Below are 18,437 nucleotides of genomic sequence, written 5' to 3' on the forward strand. Positions count from 1 at the left end.
AGATTAAGGACCTCTAGAATAGGTAGATGGAAAGTATACAATGTGATCTCAGTGTGGGAGGTAGTACATAGTGTACCGTATCATATGAGCAGGGAACTCACTACAGGGGGGAGGGAAGCATTAGGCTGAAAAAGATGAATGTTCATCTATGCGGTGGGTCCTCTTATGATGTCTGAGGTACTTGAAGGCTGGTGTCTCGTCGAGAGATAAAACCCGAGATACGAGGGTTACTAGCGATTGACCTCAGCAGTCCTTTGAGGTCGCCTCATAGTAGCTCGCCTTCAGACAAGTGCCATTGTCACCCCATTCGGCTATCTCCATTAGCCAGTGAACATAGAGGGAAGATCTCCAAGCCTCATATGTGGGTCAAGGTGTTGGTGTGATTGTCGTGGATCACCCTTTCTAGGTCTTGACCGTGTGGTCTCCTTTGGGACTGCTGGTTCGTGCGACGTGACTAGAAAAAATCAGTAATCACCCTCTATCTAGACTCTGAGTGGGCCTCTTGATCTCATCTCTGTATTTTCAGGAGCTGGTCTTTGTGTTGTAAGGGCTCCTGAAAAAAAATCGCCAAAATAAGTAATCACGCTTTGTCTGGGACTGCTGGTTCGTGCGACGTGACTAGAAAAAATCAGTAATCACCCTCTATCTAGACTTTGAGTGGGCCTTGTGATCTCATCTCTGCATTCTAAGGAGCTAGTCTCTGTGTTGTAAGGCCTCATGAAGGAAAATCGCTTCGCATCTTTGATCCGGATGGACCAAGGTCAGTGATGTTTGAAGAGAAGTCAGAGCATGTAGGGGGGATCAGTGTCCTTTGGAAATCCTATGAAAGTACAAGCAATGCTTCTGTTTCCCTTGTGAAATCTTGAATTATACAAAAAGGTTCGAAACAACAAAAGATTGTGCTTTATTGAAGCTCACACACAGCCGACACAATGCGTTTGTCAGTTTTTTTAAAAAGCAAAGCAGGTAAGGGTTCCTGTTGAATGTGTTTGTTAAATATCAGTTTGGCAGTACTTCTCTTCTGTTAAAGAATTATATGTGCATGAATGGTGCCAAGCATTCACAAGAGATAATCCTGCCACCTGATGACCAAATGTTATGATGCTGTCCATAGTGGGCTTGACCGTTTTGTTGCACGAAGGAAGCTTTGGGATGATTTGGAAGCAGCAGGGCTTGCAATAAAAACAGAGCCCCACACTTCGCGTATCCCCAGGTCTCAGCGAGGTGGTGAGGTAATTTTTGTCAATTTTACCTGTTGGTAAGATGCTTTTGAATCTGGAGTAATCTATCTGGAATGTTATTCATTGACAATTATCCTGCTTTTGTTCCTATTTCTTAAGAATTGGCATTGGATTTTGTAGATAGTAGAGCCTCTTGTGAGCTTGCAGTGGTTTGTAAAAATGGGGCCTCTAGCCAGAAACGCCCTGCAAGCGTTGGAAAAGGGACAGTTGCAAATTGTTCCTGAGAGATTTGAAAAGGTGACTGTCATTGAGCAGCTTAAGATCTCATGCTTTATACAGTGGAACACTTCTCAATTTTATTAACAATTGTGTGCCAACTGTGATATTCCATTTGGGACTTTGCTCTCCTCATTTATAACATAAAATGACTGATAATAATACTTGAAGGTCCTAACGGCTGTATGTGACTTGTCTTCACCTTCTAGAACAAGGAATACCTGGCCATGCCTTGCTGTATTGAAATGCCTTGGGCCATATCTTTGTAAGGAGCTATCGTTTTGTGAGGTGCTGTCGGTCCGCAATGGCTATCTTGAACATTCAAAGAGGCCCACTAAGTCAGCCCTTATGTCATTCCTGCATTTTGGTTTCTAGTACTATGGCTATAACAGGCTCCACCCCTTGTCTTTTTTCTAAACAAAAGGAGAAAGAGTAAGTGGGCTGTTTCGCATAACAAAGATCTAACATAAGTCAAAATCACCCCTTTGAATTGAAGCGAGGAGTCTCTAAGACAAGGGTACGGATCTCTGTTGTGTTTTGGTGGAGCTTTGCAGAGGTGGTCAGTAAGCAAGAGTATACCCTTATGTGGAAACAGAGGAAATCAGAAACGAGGCAGCTCTAAGGTTTCCAATTATTCGAGAGATCCATGATTTGAAATGAAACAATACACAATGAATAATATGTGGTTTTGCGGTCTTGCCCTTTTTTTACAAGACACAATCGGGAGGGAGTATTTCTGGAGTCAATTACCTTGAGCATTCAAGTTTCATGGATAAGTTCTAGGAAATTGGTAGTCTTCCCTGATCAGAAGTGGTCATTGTAGCTTGCATAGTCCCCTTCCTCTGTTCCTTTCTCCCTGCAGCTGTAATTCTACCTGAAAGAATTGATTTTTCCAACCTTCATGAATATCTGTCCTCTTTCATCTTCAAGCAGGCCATGCCTCAAGCATCTACGAGCTCACCAAATTAATTAGCCTTCAACATCATGTTGTCCCAACCAGAGGTTTACTCTAAGACGCCCATTTCATTGACACCCATTAGATAGGAAAACACACTCTTTGGCTCAATAGTTTCTTATAGAAGGCACTGGACTCTTGGTACCCAATTGTGTATTCACGATATGAGAGTTTCTTTGCCTATCTAAGTTGGTTCAGGTTTGCTTCTAAGTGGCAGGCTGTCTTGACCATCTTTGGAGTGTTGATCCTGCATGGCAGCTGATTTGTGGAATTTTGACATACTTGTCACACTGAAGACTTTGGTTTCTACGGACTACCTCTACTCAGTTTTGGTTGGATTTTTATTGATTGGAGTCAACCAATAGCCTAGAAATTGTGTAGTAGTTCCACAAGGATCAGGTAATGGGTCCTATGTGTGTGTGTGCGCACGCGTAGAGAGAAAAAGAAAGAAAGGTGTATTAACATCTTCGGGAGACCTTGCGGGTCTATGAGACAAGATACAAGATATATTAACCCATACAAGCCACTGTGGGTTGAAGCAAAGGGCTCACTAAGGCCCAATGCTAAGTGCTAAGAATGCAAAGAGAGAGAGAGAGAGAGAGAGAGAGAGTTTATTGAAAGTCTTGGAAAGGATGCGATGGCAAGAACCTGAATACAATGAGCTGAAGGGTTTGGAGCCTCTCTCTGTGGGCATAAACACCCATGATGAATACAAAAAGAGCCATAATCACAATGATACCGATACGGAAAGAGAAATCTCTAAGCTCATGGAGAGGATGGGGACTAGCGCCACTGTGATGGTCGTCGAGAAGCTGGTAGATATGTCAATCCTAAGAGTGGGTTGGCAATGTATGAGGCTGCGGAGGGTTTAAGCCTGTGATACAACATTTGGTTGTCGTATGTGTGGTCCGATGTGGTCTCCTAGCTGTGGCCTTATGACGAACAAGTGCCACTGTCACTCTCATCGGTTATGCCTGAGATCTGGGAAGTGTGGGGGGAAGGTCCCCTAGTTTGATCTGTGTCTCAACCCGCTGGCGAGTCTGCTGTGTCTCTCGTTGTGGTCCTCGGATCTGCTGTCTCCCTGAGCCTCAGTGCTGTCTAGCTAGAAATACTCGGCGAACATGCTCTGTGGAGTTTGGCTGTACTTATCTCGCTTGTGTGTCTTGAGCAAATGCTCCTTGTGTCGAACAACCTTATGGATGAAAGTTGCCAGGGATCTCTAATTTGGGTAAGACAAGAAACTAGATAGGGGTACGAAACTATCCTTGAAGAGAGAGTGATAGTGACCTTTGATCTATTGGTGTATGGGGCATTTGAAAGCAAAATTGTAGGCCATCTTCTGGTTAGTGATGCCCTATAGGCCATGGTATGTGCCTTGTAGGGATAAGTGTTGGCACTTGTAGTGTTAGTGCCTTTTAGGCTACATAGGACAATTAGTCCTATGTGACACCTAGGACACTTAGTCCTAGGTCTAGGTACAAGTACCTTGTACTTAGATTTTTTCATTATCTAAGTTTGACATGAAGGCTGAACTATCGTGCGACTTCTTTGCAACCTGCACTCTCTCTTTGCCTATCGATCCTACAGTGGTATCAAAGCGAGATCTGCTCATTGCCTGCCACAGTCACATTTGGGTCATATCTGCATTTGCCCTTTGATTTGGGTCAGAAATTTGCAGATATTTGCTGTCATTTTTGGACAGTCAGCTTTTTGCAGTGATGGCCTTGAGGCTTTTGGGTTTTCAGGTCTTTTTTAGGGTATCACATTTGCTATGGCTGGGAACAATCAAGATTTATTTGGAGTTCTTCGTGAAGATGATAAGTTGGATGGCACCAACTATCCGATTGGTCTTATCTCATGAAACATATTCTTGTTGCAAAGCATTTGTGGAATATTGTTTCTGGGGCCAACCAATGCTATAGTGGTTGCTTCTACTACTGGTCCTTCTGCAGCGGGTACCCTCCTGATGCCTCTTCCTCTAGCACTCCTGCTGCTGCTCTTCCAACTCAAGAACAGTCAAGATGGGATGCAAGAGATGCAAATGCACATTCATGCATTGCTTTATCATGCAAAAGAATCATTATTCCACACGCCCGGTCTTGCAGGACAGCAAAGGATGCTTGGGATAAATGGGCTTCTCTCTATCAGATTCGCAATGAAGCTCGTGTTGCATATTTGAGAAGGCAATTACAAGAAGTCAGTATGAATGAAGGTGAGTCAATGGATTCATACTTGACAAAGGTCAAGGACCTCATGGAACAGCTTGCCAACATTGATGAGGTGGTGCCAAATTCACAGCTTGTCAGTACCACATTGAATGGACTGCCAGATACATATCAAGGGTTTGCTACAACCCTTCGTTTAGTGGCCATGGGTAATCCAGACCACTATTCTTTTGATCAGCTAGTTACTTTGCTTTTGCAGGAAGAGCAAAGTAGAGCTAATATACAAGCCATTATTCCTGATCATGCATTTGCTTCAGAGCAGACAAGAAGAGGGAAGGCTTCCAAGCCTATGGGCAAGCCAAAATCTGCGCATAGCAGCTGCAATTCCTCCCATGCATCTAAAAATGCAGCAGATAAGGCAAAGAAGAAAAGATGCAACTATTGTCGCAAGCCTGGACATGACATTTCAGAATGCAGGAAGCGCATTGCTTCAGAGAAAAAGAAAGCAGGATTGACAGTTAATGCCTCACATGCTATTGAATCCCATGAGCCAGCAGATGCTTCACATGCACATGCTCTTCAGGATGATTGGGCATGGGCTGTCCATTGCTCATTTGATCCCTCCAAAGCTGATGCCCTCTTTACTGCGAATGATGCTCAATCCTGGTACTTTGATAGTGGCGCTTCCAAGCATGTCACATCTTGCAAACAGTTGTTCCACTCTTTAGCTGATGCACCTCAAGGGGGGATTGTTACGTGTGCTAATAATGCTTCATATGCTGTAAAAGGAGTTGGAGATGTGCAGCTCACATCCATTTCAAGCCATCCTGTCACTCTGACAAATGTTCTTTTTGTGCCTGGCATTGAAGTCAACTTGATTTCAATTTCAGCAATTGCTACTTCGGGTTTCAGAGTAATTTTTGATGGCTACAGATGTCTAGTTTATGATCTTTGTGATGATAATGCCATAGTTCTCACTGGCAGTTTGCAAAAAGGGCTTTATCACCTTGATCATCATTCAGCTGCACTTTCTATTGAAGCATTTGCTATTTCAGATTCACAGCTTGCTGAAACTCATCTTTGGCATGAGAGAATGGGTCATCTCAATTATAAAGCTCTTGCCAAGTTACATTCACAGGACATGGCAAATGCTGTACCTCAAACTCACACAGTTTCCAAACATGTATGTGAGGGTTGTCTTTTGGGTAAGATGTATTGGTTTCCTTTTCAAAAAAATTGTCCAAAACTCTCACAAAGGAAATTGCAGCTAGTGCACAGTGATGTATGTGGCCCAATGAGGACAAATGCCATTGGGGGGTACAAATATATCATGACTCTCATTGATGACGTCACAAGATATTGCTGGGTATATGCTTTAAAAGCCAAATCGGAAGTGTTCTCATGCTTTCAGAGGTGGTTGAATATGGTTGAGAATGAATCAGGATGCAAGCTTGTCACCCTCAACACAGATAGGGGGGGAGAGTATATCTCAAAGGAGTTTGATGCATTTCTGTCTTCACGGGGCATTATTCACTCATGCACTACTCCTTACACTCCTTAGCAGAATCCTGTTTCTGAAAGGAAAAACAAGTCCACAATGGAGATGGCCAGATGCATGCTTAAGGCCAAGTCTTTGCCCAATAAATTTTGGCTTGATGCAGTAATGTGTGCCAACTATGTGCTGAATAGATCACCTACACGGGCATTGAAGACTATTACACCTTATGAAGCATGGAAAGGCAGGAAGCCTTAACTTTCACACATGAGAGTTTTGGGTCTCTTGCATATGTTCATGTACCATCTCAGCTGAGACATAAGCTTGATGACAAGGCAATCAAATGCATATTTATTGGTTACAGCCAGGAGAGCAGAGGGTATCGGTTATACCAACCAAATATTGGGAAGATTATTGTCAGTAGAGATGTAATCTTTGCTGAACATTCAGCTTCTCCTCTTGTGGACTGCAAAGCAAAGCCAGATGTTGACATGTTTGAGGCCTTTGAATGTTGGTTACCTCTGCCATCATCAGAAGAGGATTTTGACCAGCAACATGAGCCTCCTGCAGGCCCTCCACTAAGCAATAATCAGCCACAACCTCATGCTGATTTGCAAGTTTCTCTTCCGGCACAAAATGATCCCGCTACTCATGATGCAGTCATTGAAGAAAGTTTTGTCAATAGACAGCAAAGGCAAGTTCCCAGATGGCTTCTTGATACATTGAGGGACAGCAAACAAGATCAGCCTTTTGCTGCCCGGACAAGATCAGGGAATAGACAGCATGGTCACTTTCTTGAGTTTGCACTCCTTGCTACAGCTTGCAATGAAGAGCCTCTGTGCCATAAAGATGCTTTTGACAGCAAAGAGTGGATGGATGCAATGAGAGCTGAGTCACAATCTATTGCCAAAAATGACACATGGGAATTAGTAGATCTCCCTCCCGGCAAGCATGTGATTGGAACGCGGTGGGTCTACAAACTAAAAAGAAAATCTGATGGCAGCATAGATCGATACAAAGCCCGTCTTGTTGCAAAAGGGTATGCCCAGCAACAAGGCATTGACTTTGAGGAATTATTTGCTCCCACATCCAGGATTACTACCATTAGATGTGTCATTGCCATTGCAGCCCATCATCATTGGCAAGTGCACCAACTTTACATCAAGACCGCTTTTCTTCATGGGGATGTGCAGGAAGAAGTCTAGGTCACACAACCTCCTGGCTTTGAGGTTGTTAATTCTGAAAATAAGGTATGCCGGCTTAGAAAAGCCCTTTATGGTTTGAAGCAGGCACCCAGGGCATGGTATGCCAAAATTCATGCACACTTACTATCCCTTGGTTTTCAGAATAGTCCCACAGAACCCACTCTTTATGTCCATGGGAGTGGATCTGATTTTTTAGTGCTGATTTTATATGTGGATGATATGCTCATCACGGGCCCAGATACTCAGCAAATTGCAGCTTTCAAGGCTGATTTGCAGCAGATTTTTGACATGTCAGACATGGGACGGCTCCATTATTATTTGGGCATTCAGTTTGCTCATGTTGAGGGGGATATCATGATGTCTCAGTCCAAGTATATTGGACAGCTCCTTGATCGTTTTCAGTTTGAGGATTGCAAGGCAATCTCTACTCCAGCGGACCTTGGCTTCAAATTCTCAGCTCATGATGGGAGCCCACCATGTGATATCACTCTCTTTATCAGCAGGCTGTTGGATGCCTTATTTATTTATGTCACACCAGACCTGACTTGTAGTATGCAGTATCTCAGCTCAGCAAATTCATGCACATGCCCAGTTCACAGCATTGGCAGGCAGTGAAGAGAGTCTTCAGATATCTCAGAGGCACTCAGGATTTAGCCCTCTTCTATGGTGATCAGGGTTCACTTACCATGCATGCTTACACGGATAGTGACTGGGCAGGATGTTTCGACACCAGAGTGTCACATACTGGCAATTGTTTTTTGCTTGGCAATTCATGTATCTCTTGGCTCAGCAAGAAGCAACCAACAGTTGCCACGTCTAGCTGTGAGGCTGAGTACAGGGCAGCTTTCACCGCTACAGTAGAGTGTGTTTGGCTTCGACAGTTACTTACAGAACTGTGCTCTCCGGTTATGAAGCCGGCTGAGTGCAGTCTGCACATTCTGTGCAGTGAACAAGTGGCAAGTGGTGGGCTTGGGCATAGTGGACATATTAGGTGGTGTCTGCATCGGAACATCATAAAGAGAGCATGCTTAAGTGTGCCAAACACGTGGGTCTGTGATGGGGATAGGTGGCTTCCCCTCCGATAGAAGCCCCTAGCCAATGGTGGGACCCCCCCTCGAAATGAGCTGATCACCTCGTCCATTCTATGGGTGAGGAAGGCCGGCCGCTTACGGCGTGTCAGTCGCCGTGAATCAGGTAATGTCGAGTGACCAAGGGCTCCCTCACATGTGAGGTGAGCTCTCATCTCTTTGCACTCATCATCATTCCGTGGCATCTTCCCTAGTGAGGTACGTACAGATCGAGTCGTGGGAAAAGACCTGATGGCTGCGTCCATGACCACTGTGGCGAGGGTGTTTGAGGCGTGGGCGAGGTCTACATCATCTCCAAGTAGTAGGGCTGGAAGCCCTTGCGCCAGGTTGCTCACATAGATGGGGTCCAGGGCACGATCAAGGTGAACCTGTACACGAGTGGGTGTGGGGGGGATCCTCCCGGTGACTAGCATAGTGGCAGAGATACAAAAGGCTAAGTACGAGTGATCAGCCAAGTGGGAGAGGGGGCACAATAAAGTCGTAAATCCGTGAGGTAAAGGCCAAGGGACCCAATAGGTAGTCCACTGCGCTTGTCCCTCCGCCATGCGGGAAACAAGTGAGACCACCAGATGATGGCCATCTTTGTAGACCATTGTAAATGATCAGATCATGGACCAATCCCTAGCTCAAGTAGATGTCGTCCATACTCTTTCACCTGTGGTGTATCTGTAGAGTGTCTCACAATCCCGATCTCAGCTGCATCTAGTTCTGGTACTATAAAAAGAATCCGATGCAAAGTCAAGTAGGCCTGCCTACCTGTTCCCTGTGCATGCATTGAAGTCACCAAGAAGGAGGATGGAGAATTCAGTGATATCATCCTGAATCGACTCATACGGGCTGTGTCCCTCTGTGGTGACCTCACGTGCATAGGATGAAGTATCTGGGGGGAAATAACACATCGCTATGAGAGAGAGAGAGAGAGAGAGAGAGAGAGGGAGAGAGGGAGAGAGAGAGATGTCTGCAAGAGGCCTCACGGGCCTATGAGACAAAGTGCGAATCCAAGAAGTACCTCATACAAGCCACTGGGGGCTGAAGCAAAGGGTTCACAATGACCTTGCTGAGAACTAAAAGCTGAAAAACTGAAAACAAAAGCTAAAACGCTAACATGCTCAGCTATTGAACAAAATACTAGAGTAGCAAAGTAACAAGAGCGTGTCAGGCGCTCAAGGCTAGCACTCCTAGTACATGCTTAGGTTCCATATATCCAGGTAACGTGGTGGCACTCTGATGAGATGTGAGAAGCTCTCGTATTAGTGTATGTCGAGCTGTCTCGCGATGTGGGGGAGGGCGTGGTCTCCTCGATCTCTAGATCCGGTGTGCTACATCAAGGTTGATGCCTCGTCTCTAGCGGTCGCCTCTGAGAAGGGATGAGATAGACCGGACCTCGATCGTGCATACTCTGGGTTCTCTCCGTGTCGCACGTGGAGTGTGTGTCCCTCGTCTAGCCACATCTTGGTGGGCACTCCTACCGTTGATCCATGATGCTCTCATCTCATCAAGCTCCTCTTCCTCGGCTATGCTGGCAGCTGACTCAGATGCATAAAAGTCTGTGATTTGGGGATGGTGACCTGTGGCAACAGCCCATGTTGCTCTCTGTCGCATTAGTGTGTCTCTCTGTCAGCGCATCTCAAGCAAGTAGAGCCCAACATAGACTTGATCGTTAAAATGTATCAACCATGTGAGTGGGCCAAAGCCCTGTCCCTCCTGAGAGAGAGAGAGAGAGAGAGATGTATTAAAGTCCATAGGAGGCCTTGCGGGCCTATGGGACAAAGTGCACAAAAGGAAGACTCATACAAGCCTCAAAGGGCTGGAGCAAAGAGCGCGCTAGGGACCTTGCTGAGTACTAATCTAATCTATGATGTTCTACTGAGCTCATAAAAAATTTCAAACAATCAGATAAAACTGAGTTAAATCAATCTCAAAGTTGGGACTTAGAAACCAAATCCCGGCACAATGATGGCTCTCTTGTGAGCTGTGAAGATATCTCGGATTTGCATCCGTTGGGTTGTCTCACGTTGTGGCGGGGGATGTGGCCACCTCAATCATTGTACGCTCTGAGCTATGTCGAGAGTGACCCCTCGTCTCTACCGGTCCTGCTTGACGAAATCTGTGATAGGTCGGACCTCAATAGAGTCTTCTTTGGGCACTCTTTGTCTCGCATGTGGTCTTTGCGTCCCCCTCTCAGCGATACTGTGTCGGCTCTCTCTGCTGATCCAGGCTGTGCTCATGTCAGCTAACTCCTCTACTTTGTTGTGTCCTGGAGCTGACTCAAATGTATAAAAGTCTATGACGCGTCGATGTGCTCGGTCAACCTCTATAGCCTGTGGCCTAGCCACCTCCTGCTGCTCTTTGATCTATCATAGTAGTGTCTCTCTATGCTGGTGCATCTCCATCAAATAGAGCCCAATGCAGACCTGGTCATGGAAATGGATTAACCGTGAGAATGGAGCGAAGCCGCTTGAAACCAACCTTCAACATATTAAAGGGCAGTAAAACTAACAAGTAACCAGTCAACATTGTTACATCAACAATTCAGCAAAAGTATATCTAGCAGATTGGGAGCTAGAGTGCCCCTGCACCAAGACAAAGACACAGATTGACCCCAAACCTTGGCGTCCCTTTCGGTATTTCTTTATTTAAGTGAGAGGCTCAGAATTACAGGCTACATAAAGGCTACAATCTTTCTTATATCTAGGGCATACTGCATCCCAAAGGGCATCCACATACCCTGCATAGCCTTTATTGTTCACTGCTCTCACCACTCCTGGCAATAGGTCTTCATCTCTAACACAGCCTAGAACTGTCACTAGTAGCCACACTTGGCCATTTTCCCATAGCTGTCACTAGTGCCCAATTAGCCATCTATTTGCTCAAAGCAGAAAAGGAAAGCATACTAGAGCTTTCTCCACTGTCCAGGACTGCCATGACCAATAGTCTCTCACCCTATGGCCCACATAAATCGTGATACATCAACTTGTTTTCCATAAGAGAACCACATCACAATATAGCAAACTCTGGCAATCACACCTGTACCATCCCTCTCGGGGTTCCAGGGATACTTTCCATCTCACGCATGGATTCCCGTGTACCAACGATGTGCGATCTGCCTAGCAACCATTGCCTGCATGTGACCTAGCTGTTGGGGAAACCAAAAGTATGTTTCTACACGAAACAAGATGCCTGCCAAAAGCTTTGGCATCATTAACCCATGCATCAGCGTTGCTGGGATCTGCTTTCATCACTCCAAGCAATAGGCATCCAAATCTGTCCTGGACTGCTTGCAATGAGCTTGGAACTGTTTCTAGCAATCCATAGTGGATCACACGATTCCCTTGACTGCCACACGTACTCACTTGACCTTTAGTGTGCATCAAACGGTGATAGAAAGCATGAACGGGCAGCCCGCATCTTCGGAGCTTGCACCTTCGAATGGAACCAATAACTTTGGGCTACCTTGCACCACAAGGGCTCTCCAAAGCAACTCACAATGGGAGCCAACTCTATGTGGCCATCCAAGAACAGCCAAACCCATAAGCTGTCCATACACACAGTCAAGAACCCGTGTGAGCATGGGAGCTACCCAGCCAACTAGGCCCATCCAAACTGGACACAACCAAAGGAGAAGTTATTCGAATGCTGCCACATCAGCAAATATTCATACAACCAGCCATGGGCAGCTCCTGTACAAGGACTATGCAAACTGTACGGCCTGCTCTAGAAAGGATAGTCCGTACAACACGTATGGCCACAAGTGGTACTCAGCCTCTGCTTGCAATTCTGTACAGCCCATCCGTATGGCCAACTTTCCGTACTGCTTTCCGTACGGCAGTTTCGTACCATCATGCCTTTGTAGTCCGTACCACAGCACCTTTGCAGTCCCGTACGGCCATTTTGCTGTACACAGTTCCGTACACACAGTGTTGAGATATCGAGCTCCACTCGTGATATGCCAAGGTGACCATTGTGCATTTATGTCACCGACTTGTTAGCTGAAGATGTGGTTGGTACACCGCCCATGAATAATAGCTGGATGACATCTATCCTTATGTACTCTAGTTCGTGGCTTAGTTAATATGCCACCTTAGTTAGCTGAGTTTGGTTTGAGACCCACATATAGGATTCTTCTATTTCTTTGTACTAGAGTTCTTTTGGCTTTCACAACTAAGAAGAGAAAAATTATTTTCAGCCTCCACCTTTGTGTGTATTCCCCCATTGTGTATGTGAGAAAGCCGCAAGTGAGACTCCTTCCTTCTTTCCCACTATCTTCACACTCTGTACTGTAGGAGGATGCAAAAGTGTGATTGCAAAACATAGCGTTGATAAAAAACTATCGAAACTACACCCTCGCTTGATACAAGGTTCTTAAGATTAATTTCAAGCTAGTGTCCTACCTTTCCATACAAGCCCCTCATTCGCTGCATTTGATGGTGATGCTTCATACGAGAAGCCTTTCACTATTTTTCAATGGTCTCCAGTGAAAATGCTTGTACAAACTATCGATTCCTCTGAGAGTGTTCAAGTGACATTACTGATTTTAACTTTGTAAAAAAACCTGTATTAAATTCTATTCTATGACAAAATACACAATATTACATCTTCGAAATATATTGAGAAGTAATTTGTTTCCATTCTTTTAGAAATTTATCGATGACTAGCTATGAAGAGAAACTCGGTTATAATCGTCTTTTCTTGTTTTCTATGCTAATGTAGGAAGCACGTTCTCTTCTTTCAATAAGTAAACTTTTCATATTTGTAAAGTAAATTGTATGTTAAAGTAGAAGCACCTACTTTGTTTTCTTGTTGTAGATCAAAGTGTTAAAAATGACTTGAAATTCACCAATTCGAATAATTCGCAAACAAAATATCAAGGTTGTCTAGCCTGCACCTTTCCTCCCGTGCGTGATGCAGCCTCCCTTTACAAGCTCACGACCTCCTCCTTATGCCCATCGGCCAGCCGCCTTCTTTCTCATGTGATCCTTCTTGGGAGGTTCTGTGGGCAGCCTTGCCAAATGCATCAGGGCATGGGAAAATGCCACGTGGCATTCCCCCTTCATTTGCCCCTTGCCCCCTCTAGTGGGACCTTTTTAAAGCCAAACCAATGGCCAACTTTTGGATCCTAAGGTTCTTTGACTCCTCTTGGGCCTAAACCCCCCAGGCACAATTGCTAGGGGTTCTAGCACATCAAATAATCCCATAACCTTGCTCCTTGCTTTTCCGAGGTCCTGCCCACATGTAGGCCAACATGCATGTGCGTGACATCGCTCCCCTCCAGGTAGAGACAGTGGTAGCATCTCCAGATCTCATAGGAGGCTGGACAAGCACAAAGAAGTGCTCCTCTGTCTCAACCGCCCCCAATGTGCATAGCATGCAGATCCATTGTTCTCTAAATATACATGCAGCTCTCCCCGCCTCAAACCTCACAGCCTGCATATACAGGCTGATAACTGGTGGAGAGAAAACAAGAATAGATATATATTTGGGGGTTCTATTCATATGTATATAGTCATGTAAACTATCTCATCCAAATAAAAGTTGGGCATATTTATCTCATTCAACATGGCTATTGCAACCTCAGCAATGTGTCTATCCTACCTTTCAGCAATGACATTTTGTTGTTGGGTGTACCTACATGTGAATTGCCTTATGCCATGATTCTTCAAGTACTTATCATAGTTTTACTAGTGCCCATCACTCCTAGCTCTTCTGGCGCCGCGACCTCTTTGCAAATTCCCAGTGCCTCTACCAGAGTCTGCGTAGAAGGAACTAGTATGTTCTTGCTCATTATTGCTTCCTCCCCCTTGAAATAACTCTTCAATAATCATGAGAGATGTCAGTTCTTCAATGTCAAGAAGATTTTCTTGTACATAAATTGAAGTCACAAATACCATGACCCAAGTTTGACGCTTTTCAGCATGCCTTACACTTGTTACCATTTATTACGTGATGTTGATCTCCCTGTGCTATCATAAGTTGCTATATCCATCTTGGAGGAACATGTGCAACTATAGGTATACCTGAGATGTAGCTAGGATACTTCAGCCATACGATGGAGAGCGGTTTGTTAGCACTTAGTATTGGTATGGCCTTGTAGGCTAGTTAGGACTAGTCCTAGTCAACCAGTTGACTTTGGGGCCATACATTGGCCACTCTTGTACTTTCTTCATTATCCATTTGGAAGTACATTTAGTTCCTTCAGCTTGTTGTTTGCTTCCTTGGATTCCATATCCATTCCATTGCTCCTCGCACTCAACAATATTATTTGCTACCTCTAGCACATCAAGGCATAATGCTTGGCTTTGCCATTGCCACCTCCATCTCTTGCTGTATTAGAGGTATTTATAATTGCAGATATGAACACCTGCAAGTGTGAAGACATAGGTTGTAGCTTTGTGGAATGAGTGTGACTGTTCATATGGGACCTTTTGTGCTGCTAACGTGTCCATGTCATAGAAATATTTGTGCGTGAATGGTGCTGGGCATTTGTAGGAAGAGGAATGGAGCTGTTTTTATTGTGTCTGTTGTGCTGCCTGTATGTAATAAACTGATGATGGCACACTTTGAAAATGATTTTGCTCATGAAAATTTGTGGCATATTCAGAATGCATTAGGGTTTAACTAGATGTGCTTGTATTACCAAGGATGGTTACTTAAGAATTCATTGTGTCATGACTCTGGGTCTTTTATTATTGCCATAGCCAGTCAACTTAGAATAATACTTGAACAGGGGTAGAGGCGGATGTGAGTTAACTTTACCTTTGTAATCTATGTAGCCCTTTTGCACTTTCTTCAATATTATCGTGGCCAAGAAGTAATGATATTTGGACAAGAAGTTTATATTAACAACTTTTCTTTGTGTCATCTCTCTGGCTTCTTTTCGCGCTTCTGAAGTTTGTTGAATCATGTAAGCAGCACTATTTGCAATGGTACAGATCATAGGGTGGGCTCATGATCTGATCTTTACTGCTGGCAGTAGATTTACAACCATTGGCTTTCAAACATAAAGGATTGGTGTATAAGTCGGCAACTTTGGTGGGGTCATAGAATTCCAGTTTGGTATGTAAAAGGGGTAGATAATACAGAGGATTATATTGTTGCAAAGACTGAGGAGGATGCATACACAGCTGCCCGTAAAAAATACGGTGATGATGTTCAATTAGAGCAGGATGTTGATGTCCTTGATACTTGGTTCTCCAGGTGAAATGATCCGCATACCTCAAACCTTTTGAAAAATCTATGCGTGGTGTGGTGTATCAGGCTTTTTGTTTTGGTTTGTGTGTTGGGGAGGGGGTCTGTGGGTTGCTTTATGGATCCAAATGTTGGCCTATAGTATGAGTTTGTTGACAGATTTGTTCATTTCATACTTATAGTATTTCTTAATGGAAACAGTGGGCTATGGCCCTTCAGCACCTTAGGATGGCCTGATACTACTGCAGAGGACTTTACTCGTTTCTATCCAACGACAGTGCTTGAAACAGGGTATATTTTTATTTAATTATACTGTTCGTTATAAGCTGCTGGGAATTGTTTTTTGCCTTTAAGCAAGTTTTTCTTTTAACAGGGAAATCTAAAAGAAGACGTGTCTGACTGTTTGCAGGCATGATATCCTTTTCTTTTGGGTTGCAAGAATGGTTATGCTGGGACTTGAATTTACTGGGAAATTACCCTTCTCAACCATCTATCTTCATGGTCTTGTTCGTGATTCACAGGTACACGTGGTTATCTTCTTGGCCTATTTTTGTAATGGATGCCTTTGATTGTTCTACATTCAAGGGTAGCTGCAGATGATTGTATCAGCACTTGCTTTTCTGTGTAAAACAAAAAAAAGGGAAGTGGGGGGAGGGGGGTATATCAGTATTTGTTGCAGCTATATCATTCCTTCTTTCTCTCTCGGTTACTTCTCTCTGCATTTGATATAGCCCTACATACCAATTATTGAATTTCTTTGTGCTGAAGGTGACAATGAACCTAGCTGATATCTATCTTGATGCTCCACTTTGTTTGTCAAATCTATCATGAGTCTTGTATTTCAATTTCAATTCAGGGTCGCAAGATGTCAAAAACGCTTGGAAATGTTATCGACCCACTTGATACCATAGCAGAATATGGCACTGATGCACTACGGTATACCCTTGCTACAGGAACGACTCCTGGCCAAGTAAGTTGATCTTAGAGAGCTTAATTCAAAATTGCATATCAAAATGAAAGCCTTGGTCCACATACAGCGCTAAATCAGTACAAAGTCATTGAAGGCCTTCCATGTTGGTCTATTGCCATTATATCCAGAAAGTAAACTGAGTTTAATAATAAATACAAAAAGGCAAAAATGAGATTTTGTGATTTTCTGTTCAATGCATAGGATGTGAACCTTTCCATGGAGAGACTGAATGCAAACAAGGGCTTCACGAACAAGCTTTGGAATGCTGGAAAATTTATTCTGCAAAACCTACCTGCATCATCAGATGAAGCTGCTTGGAGGGATTTTGTGCATGTCAAGGTGAGTGACGTGACACTGGCACAAGTGCTCTCTCTCTCTCTCTCTCTCTTATTTTCTTCATGTATATACCGTTGTTTCCTTATGACCAGCCAGCTCTACATGATTATAGGCAAAGATTCTAAGGAATGCTCTAGTCTCCACCCTGCGCAACATGCCCCCTTAACTGCTCCAAAGAATTATGCATATTTTAAGTCAAAATCGTTTTTACACAAGATGTAAATCTCATAAGCAATATGGTTGAATTTAGAAGTCTGATTTGATCATTGTCCGTAAGAAATATGTCCATCACGCTCACACGTATGCACATGATAACCGATCAAATCACACAGGTCATTAGATAGCCAATGCTACACCTCAGGAGGTTTGGAATGATGCTGTTGAGACATTCACTGCATGCTCTGTGTCTAGGGCAACATGAGAACGATACAGAAAAGAGGTTGCTGTGTTACCTCTAACAATGTCTCGATAACCAGCTTAGATGAGTGTCAAATAGTATATGGTCCTCCTCACGCTCGTGGGCATCCACTCTTACATCCATTGTATTGCATCAATATCTTGAATACAATCCGTTTACAGGGATCCACTTTTAGCCTTTCAAGGCTCACCAGGTGGTTGTATTATGGTTAGTTGGACGTGCTATGATTAATTTCCACATTATCAGGAGAACCCCACCCAACTAGCCACTTTGAAAGCCAAGCTTTGCATCAAAGACGTTAATTTTGCAGAGATCTCTTATGTAGTGATATTTCTTTTCCTTGGCTTCTGAATTGTGAATATGCTATAGGTTGCTAGAAAGGACGATCGTATTGAGGAAGATTGTATGCATATTTACATCAACATCCCACACAAAAAGCGGAGTGAAACCCTGTACTAAAACGAACGGTTGGATTGGCACTCAAGAATTTACCACAATATTTAAAGCCATTTGCAACATGCAACGGTTAATGTATATCATAGAGGGGTAAGGGGGATATAGAGAAGTAGTTAGACAGATAATAGAGTCAACAACCAATTGGGTACCCCTGAGAGCTCCTTCCCGCAATATGTAGGAGATTTGCTTTAATCTTTGGAGAACTGAAATACAACTGAGAACACTCTTTGAGGGAGCAAAGTATGCAACTGTGAAGGGACGCTGTGATACACTAGACAAACCCAAGAACCGGAGAAGCAGCTCCAACCAGTGGCCAGAACCTCAATGCTGTCCACACCGTCGATGTAGACCACTTTGCAAGGCTAAGGATAAGGCTAGTGCTGTCCAAGGAATGTATGGTGTCTGTGTGAGTGAGAGAGATGAACTGAGACGTGAATGGACTGAGAATGAGAGAGCTGGAACTGAGAGAACTGAGAGAGAATGTGCCGAGATAAGAACTGAGAAAGAAACTGCTGACACAGACTGGGAAAACCTCAACTTACTGCTGTCTGAACCCGCTGCTGTGCTGCATGCAGATCTGCCCACAAATTGCGATTGCGTGGAGCTGATTTGGGGCAAGGGCTAGAGCTGGTATTGCGCTGCAACAAGCTGGAACTGAGGAAGAACTGATCGTCAAAACGGAAAGGGGAAAGAGGGGACTGAATGCC

The 18,437-nt window shown here is 44.1% G+C and overlaps 1 protein-coding gene across 3 annotated transcripts in view; it reads left to right on the forward strand.

Moving 5' to 3' along the window:
* The window catches only part of EMB2247 (protein EMBRYO DEFECTIVE 2247), a 122,694-nt gene that overhangs the window by 82,554 nt on the left and 21,703 nt on the right, over positions 1–18,437 (forward strand). For all 3 annotated transcript variants that reach the window (XR_015542605.1, XR_015542606.1, XM_087389562.1), the window contains exons 13-19: positions 1,115–1,232; positions 1,362–1,478; positions 15,339–15,559; positions 15,752–15,841; positions 15,960–16,071; positions 16,407–16,520; positions 16,722–16,859. Coding sequence is in view for 1 of the 3 variants with exons in the window: in XM_087389562.1 (XP_087245688.1) it covers positions 1,115–1,232; positions 1,362–1,478; positions 15,339–15,559; positions 15,752–15,841; positions 15,960–16,071; positions 16,407–16,520; positions 16,722–16,859 (910 nt within the window). In the remaining 2 variants the exon portion in view is untranslated. The remainder of the gene's footprint in view (positions 1–1,114; positions 1,233–1,361; positions 1,479–15,338; positions 15,560–15,751; positions 15,842–15,959; positions 16,072–16,406; positions 16,521–16,721; positions 16,860–18,437) is intronic.

Source organism: Dipteris shenzhenensis, chromosome 18 (genome assembly GCF_047967505.1).
Source record: "Dipteris shenzhenensis isolate YYH24624 ecotype China chromosome 18, Dip_SZ_1.0, whole genome shotgun sequence".
NCBI classification, from domain to species: Eukaryota; Viridiplantae; Streptophyta; class Polypodiopsida; order Gleicheniales; family Dipteridaceae; genus Dipteris; species Dipteris shenzhenensis.